At 34.9% G+C, this 7650-nt stretch overlaps 1 protein-coding gene across 2 annotated transcripts in view; it reads right to left on the bottom strand.

Moving 5' to 3' along the window:
- Nucleotides 1-1063: 1063 nt before the first annotated feature.
- gnaz (guanine nucleotide binding protein (G protein), alpha z polypeptide) overlaps nucleotides 1064-7650 on the bottom strand; it is a 59290-nt gene continuing 52703 nt past the window's right edge. For both annotated transcript variants that reach the window (XM_065290451.2, XM_065290452.2), the window contains exon 3: nucleotides 1064-4399. In XM_065290451.2, coding sequence (XP_065146523.1) covers nucleotides 4055-4399 — 345 coding nt within the window. In that variant the 3' untranslated portion in view covers nucleotides 1064-4054. The remainder of the gene's footprint in view (nucleotides 4400-7650) is intronic.

Here is a 7650-nt window from a genome sequence, read left to right as displayed (position 1 = left end):
AAATGATAAAAATGAAATGTTTATCTCTAGGGGAGCTGGAAAAGGAGCCTATTTTTAAAAAAAAGTTAGCTGATATCCTACAACATTTGATAAAATTTGCAGCAAAAAATACACTGTAAAAAAGATTTAATGGTTTAACTAAAAAAAAAATTTTTCCTGGCTGCCTTAAAATTTTAAATTAATTTAACTTAAAAAATCTTAGTTAACTTTGTCAAGGCGAATAAACTTGAATAAACAAATCAAATTTTAAGGCAGTTTTGCAGTGCAAACTTATATAGAAAATATGACTCCCTTACATTGACATTCTACCCAAAAATCAAATAAAATGATATTTTCATAAAGAAATTAATTTAGGAGCTGTACTTTTTTATGCATTTATGACATTTAAGGACACATATTGAATATTTAACCACAAAATTCAGACAATTTGAGTTTTTTTTTGTGTGATATGTTTTAGATTTGCATTACAGTTAAACCACAGCACAGTACATAAACCTGTAATGCAACTTCTTTCAAAACTTCAACAAATTCAATGTTGTCTAAATTTATAAATAAAATCATTAACTTTACTTATATGACTCAAGCACATTTTTATTGAGACGCACTTACAGGATCTTTTCTGTAAATTCATTCACTCAGTAATATTTAGTTCATGCCTCCAACTTGATGCATAAAGCAATTTTTATAAATACGTACACTGTACAAAAAAAATGCAGCATTGATGGCAAATCAACATAGATTTTTATGTTACTTTAACTTAACAAATTAAGTTAAAACAATTTCAGCTAGTTTTTACAAGTTATGTCAACTTATCACAAGTCTTAGTAGGTTAAGTAGACTTGCAAAACCAATTTGTTTGAATTTCATGCTGCATTTTAACAGTGTAATATTACTATTATCAGAAATGTTTAACTGTGTCACAAAAAAGTAAAACTGCAATAAATGTCTCTACAGTAGGTGTGTGAAAATGCAGGTCAAACGTTAGAAATGATGTGTAACTTCGAGCATCAAGAGTTTATGAATCCTCATTCTACCCAACACAAGTAAACAAACAAGCAGTGCAAACATTTGCATAATTCATTTTATTTACTATTATTGTTCTCTTAAAGTAATTATTTGTTTCTTTTTTGGTGGACATCCTGTAAAATCAATCCTGCAGCCCTTAGTTGGGTTTGTTGTACATCATAGCTAAACAGAAAGATTGGAGAGGGGGCGGAGCTTGCATCTGTCAATCAGCCCTGCATCTTAAAAGGTGATTCAATTTTTTTCATTGTTACACGTGTACCTCACTGCATTGTATTATTTACAGCATCGACACCGGAGTTACTGCTCTTTTTTCTCATGGTTGCTCGCTTTTTATTTGCAGAGGAGTAAATCGAGCTCGTGCTGGGTTTAGGTTGACTTGTTTTTGCAAACAAAACTCTTTTCAATAAATACCTGTCAAGAAATAACTGTACAGACGTACACAGTGTTTGACTTTAGATATTTTTGGAGCGTGTTAATGAAATGAAAAACATAAGGAGATCAAACTATAATTTTTTAAAATGCCAAAGTAACAAAATCATGCATATTTTGTTTCAATATATATACTTTTTGTCCATAAAAATTAAAAAGTAACATAATTAACGGGATTTTATATTTACACTTCAATTGGCACTGTTCAGTTTTCTTTTTCTGGAATGATCATTTTCAAAAAACTCTTGTTCACTGCAGTAACACTCTCATAGACAGAAAAAATTCTGGATAAAAAAAGAAACAAAAAGAAACAAAAAATAGATTGTTTCCTGGCGGTCAGATAGCCAAAAATAAACTACAGTGTGAATGTGTTTAAAAAGCTTCAGAAAGTGGCAGTTTTTACCTTTGGAGCAGAACCGTATGACATCAGTTTGTTTTTTACTTTCTGTAAGGATACTTTTAAGCTCTCATAAACAAGCGTATTTTATATAAACTCTTTATACCTTCTTTAAAAGCAGCATTAATTGAATCAGGCAAATCAAAGACCATATAATAAAGAGGAAAATGTAAAGGAATAGTTCACGCCCAACACCAAAAATAAAACATTTCTGTCATCATTTACTCTCTTTTATGGTTTTCAAACCTGCATGATTTTCAGAGACTTTCAGCAGAAATTTCCAACTGCTGTTTTAAATACAATGACAGTCAATGGTGACCGAGGGCTGACAAGCTTAAGAAATTGTCATAAATCCGTTCATACAGCTTAATACAATAGCTTTTTAAGAAACTAAATATTCCTTGATAATTTTTTTGTTTTTTTGTTCAACTTAAAAAAGTAAGTTACCACTGCCTTATCATTGCGCCATGTTACGGCAGCAAAGTCCTTGATTATTACGCCAGAATGAGAGTATAGTTCCTAGCCATATAGAAAATCACAACTTTAAATTTTCCGTCTGTCTTAGTACACGATGTAACACGATGTAAGATTCAAGTTTTAATAAGAAAAAATCTCGAAACTCTTTGGTCATTTTGGAGCACGATGCTAATGGTCTAATCAGATTTAATGGATAATGCTAAGCTATGCTAAAAGTGGTACCGCCAGACCCGGAGATCAGCTAAATGGATTCCAAAATGGTAAATATCAAACGTTGAACTATAGGGGAGCTGGAAAATGAGCATATTTTCAAAAAAAGTGGAGTGTCCCTTCAAAATTAGAGTTGGAGTTAATCTAACTTAAAATATTAGTTAAATAATAAAAAATGTTGTTTCAACTAATATTAATAAAAGTAATAATAAATAATAATAAAATAATAAATAATAAAAGTTGAATTAACTCATTTTAAAGCTTACTTCCAAATCCCATTCACGTTTATGTAAAGACATCATAAAAGGAATTATGATGCACTAGATCTGAATGTGCACATATTAAAAATACACAAACGACTAGGGCTAGTATTGAGACACAATTTGGCGATTCAATTCGATTCTTTTTTTTAGCTTTAGTTCGACTCAATATCGACTAGTTATCAATATTCATTCAAAATTTTCATTTTGGATAACTTGGTGTACTGTCACTTTAAGTGTTATACATGTACATCTACATTGTAATGCCATCGGATACAATATACTCTAACACATGCGTTTTCTTTCTGAATTGTTCACAAAACACACTACACTTACGAGGACAATCGTGGCATTTTGCGTTAATATCTCCATTCAAGTGCTAGATAACGTCAACCCAGCATTTGGGCGCAGTCTGAAGCCTTGAGATTCGACTTTCAGGGTGCACATATTGGATGTGCGAACATGCACACAAAACGTACATTACGCGATCTGTTTCACGTCTTGTTTGTTTGAATATTTTAAAGGCCTTGATAAACAAGTGCAAATGACAAACTTTTGCGATGGTATGGCACTGGCCCAATATTTCATGCTTTCCCCTAGGCCATCGGGCGCTCTTGTCAAGCCCTGCCTCTAAAGTAAAGCATCCGATTTTGCGAATAGATATTGTTTTGTTAAATTGAAGATAGATTAAAATCCGAGAATTTGTGTTTTGTCCAAAATTGAAGCTTCACAGCCCCTGGTCATCATTTACTGTCGTTATAAGACAAAAAGCAAAGGGAACTGCCTAACATCTCATTTTCTGTTCAAACAAATGGCAGGAAATCAACCAGGTTAGGAAAAGCATGATGGTATCACAGAATTGTACTTTATTTTTGGGTGCACTGATAAGGAAGTCCTGGCGTTTCCCAGGGAAGATAGGGGCAGATTTGTATCCAGTGTTTCCATGTTAAACGTGCGTGACAGCTGATCCCATTGCAAAGTCTGTTTTGTGTGAACAAACATAATGTGTGTGTGTGTGTGTGTTTGTGTCGACATACGCATGTTCAGTGCAAACACATGTATAGCAACCTTGTAAAATCCTCCTTGACCTTTTAGTTTTTGACATTGATAAATCTAACAGGATGGCAGCACGTAGCCCTCCCCTCCGGGCCTCATCCGACTTTCCTGTTTTAACAAGCGTTTTTGCGGGAACCCGGACGGATCGACGGAGCGGCCTTGGTGTTTTTTTGTCGTTTCCCGAGCCTGCCCTCTCGTTCTAGCAGAGCCCGATGTACTTGAGATTGTTTTGGATGATTACGTCCGTCACGGCATCGAAAACGAACTGGATGTTGCTGGTGTCGGTGGCACAGGTGAAGTGCGAGTAGATCTCTTTCGTCTCCTTGTTGCGGTTCAGGTCCTCGAACTGCCGTTGCACGTAGACGGCCGCCTCCTCGTAGGTGTTTTGACCCTTGTAGTCGGCGAAGCAGACCGTCAACGGGATGCGCTTGATCTTCTCGGCCAGCAGGTCCTTCTTGTTGAGGAAGAGGATGAGGGAGGTGTTGGTGAACCAGTTGTTGTTGCAGATGGAGTCGAACAAACGTAGGCTCTCCGCCATACGACTCTTTAGAGAAAGAAAACGAGAAAATGGTTAATCGAAGTGCCAGCAGTAAATCTGGAAACTTTAGAAATAAAGTTTGGTTTTTTAACCTTGCCCAGCGTAAGAAGGGAAACACATTTAGTTAACAGAGACACTTGACGATTTAGTGAGCTAAATGTCAATGGAAATTACTTTTCATGAGGACAACAAATCAATTTCAGCAGTGCTATTCATTGTGGCAATAGAGGAAAGATGTCTTAAGTAAAACAAAACTGTTCTGTTAACACACCTAATAAAAGACATACGTATAACCTACTAAGTGGTTTCCTGTAGCTCAATAAGTAGAGCATTGCATTAACAGCAAAGGTCATAGGTTCAACACACATACTGAAACAGCTTGAATGCATATTTGTAAGGGCCCTATAATACACCTGATGCAATGCAGCCCGGCACAGTTAACAATTTCAATACAAATAAAAACAAAGAAATTTTTAACATCAATCTTAAACTGGTGGTCTTCTTCCTCCGCTTAGTTTTTCCGTTTATAAATTCCGCCATCTAAATAGAGAATCAGTATGGCGCGAGCGCACAACTGGCTCTTAAAGGGGATGGGAGATCCAACTCTCATTGGTTTATTGCACGTTACGCCCAAAATACATTCATTACTCGTTACGAGAATAAGAACAACCCATTTAGACGGCGTGCTAGGCGCACAAACCATTTTTCCTGTTGTTAAAGTGAATTCAGACACACCTGTTTAGACTATGCGCTTCAGACCAACTGGCTTTTAAAGGGGATGGGAGATGAGACTCTCATTGGTTTATTGCATTTTACACCCAGAATACACCCATTACTCATTACAAAAATAGGAACAACCCTTTTAGACTGTGTGCTAGGCGCACAAACCATTTTTCACGTCGTTAAAGTGGATTCAGACACACCCGTTTAAACTATGCGCTTTAGACCAACTGGCTTTTAAAGGGGATGGAAGATGAGACTCTCATTGGTTTATTGCATGTTACGCCCAAAATACATTCATTACTCATTACGAGAATAGGAACAACCCTTTTAGACTGTGTGCTAGGCGCACAAACCATTTTTTAATTTAAAATGGATTCAGACATACTTGTTTAGACTGGGCGCTTAAGACATCGTTAAAATAGGGTCCTTTGTCACTTTGGGTCAAAACCAATATCTCATGCCATGCAAACTGCATGTTTATGCTGATAAAAAAATGAATGGGGTTTGTCTCTATGACTGCAGTATAAACCAGACACAGCAATGCCAGAAATCAGCTCAACTGGATACACTGTAAGTCACTTTGGATATAAGTGTCTGCCAAAATGCATAAATATAAATCAATTATATAACACGGTGTCTTGTTCTGCCAATGATAAACGAAAAATGAAGTTTCCAAGCGAGTATGAAAGTCATTTACCATTCTAATGTAATCCAGAAATGAGATTAAAAGTCAAAGGAGGCACAAACAAACAGAAATTCAACAAACAGTAAATGAGCAGTCGAGGTTAATAGCCTTTATTTGTCTAGACCTGCTGAGGTCTCTATTTAACTCAATTAATCACCTGTCCATGTACAATTACCTTGGTGTGCTTGCCAGGCTAACGCCTGTGAAACTGAGATGGAGGACAGGATGTAAATAATCACCATGAAATGCGCAGAACGGTTTTGTTGGCGACATCAGCTGCTGTGACTTTCATGATCCCGATCTGTGCAGCATTTAAATATTTCTAAGACGAAGTGTTTTAGTATACACACAGTCTCATTTATTGCATATCTACACTCTCAGACAAAAGGTACAAATGATGTCACTGGGACGGTACCTTTTGAAAAGGTTGGGTAACACTTTATTTTACAGTTTCTTTGTTACACATGTTACATGTAATAACAGTTAATTATGCATAATTACATGCAACTAACCCTAAACCAAACCCTAATCCTAACCCCAACCCTATAGTAAGTACATGTTATTAATGATTATTACTTAGTACTTAAATGTATAATTACACTGTAACAGTGATACCGTAAAATAAAGTGTGACCAAAGGTTCTTATATGTACCATTTTGGTACAGATATGTACATTTGAGGTACCAATATGCACCGTTTAGGTACAAAACTGTTAACTGTTGTAACTGCTTGTACCTTTTGTTTTAAACTACAAGATTTTAAGTAGCTTTCGTCAATTCTATTCTATTTCATTTATATAGCGCTTTATTGTTTAAATGTTTCAAATCAGCTTTATATTAATAAAAGCAGGAGAAAACACAGAGAAACCAGGGAATAACAAAAGTAGCAGAGTATAGTGGCTAAGATTAAACTCCCTAGGGGATGAAAAATCTAATTTTAGGAAAAAAGTCCTTTGGAAAAAAAAACCTTGAGAGAGAGCCAAACTGTTTTTTTAGAGGATATACTATATATAAGATACTATATTATTAAATTTTATTGGAATATATATATATATATATATATATATATATATCTGTGCAGCATTTAATATCATGACAAATATCATGAAAAATATCATGACATCTCTGCATTATTATATTATACTTATAACATTGATAATTTTTAACATTGAATGCATTTGGCAGACACATATATCCAAAGTAACTTGCAGTGCATTACAGGCTATACATTTTTCAATTTGATACAATCTATGTCTACGGGACAAATGGCTTATGGTTTATTAAAAATCTTATGATTAAATCCATAACCCATAAGTATGAACAATATTAACACTTATCCAAACATCAGTGAATATAAGGGTAGTCAAAAGATTAATCGTGATTAATTGCATACAAAAAAAAGTTTTTTGCATAATTTATGTGTGTGCGCTGTCTGTATTTATTTTATATATAAAAATACACACACACAAACCTTTTTTTGCGGGGGGGTATACGTAAAAGCATCATGTAACAAACATTCTTTGAAAATATAGCCTTGATATCTTTAATATTGACTGAGTAGTCATATCAAAGATTAAAATGAATAATTGAAATGAAACTTTATTGCTCATATTCTCATAATTAGATGATGAGACTTTAGCCTGATTTTCACAAACAGGGTCTTGAATATGCTTAACAGGAATAGTGATGAGGATATGTTTATTATCATAAATGTAGTGTTTACTGTATTTGTGTTTAAGGTTTTTGGGTGATCGTTCATGCAGGTGGATACACAGTCTCCATCTCGGAGCGTGAGGCACAGTGGCTGTAGGCACATGGCTTGTGACTGAGGGAGGAATCTGATATGAAGA

Source organism: Paramisgurnus dabryanus, chromosome 10, assembly GCF_030506205.2.
Source record: "Paramisgurnus dabryanus chromosome 10, PD_genome_1.1, whole genome shotgun sequence".
Classification (NCBI taxonomy): Eukaryota; Metazoa; Chordata; class Actinopteri; order Cypriniformes; family Cobitidae; genus Paramisgurnus; species Paramisgurnus dabryanus.
This window is presented reverse-complemented; position numbering and strand designations above follow the sequence as displayed.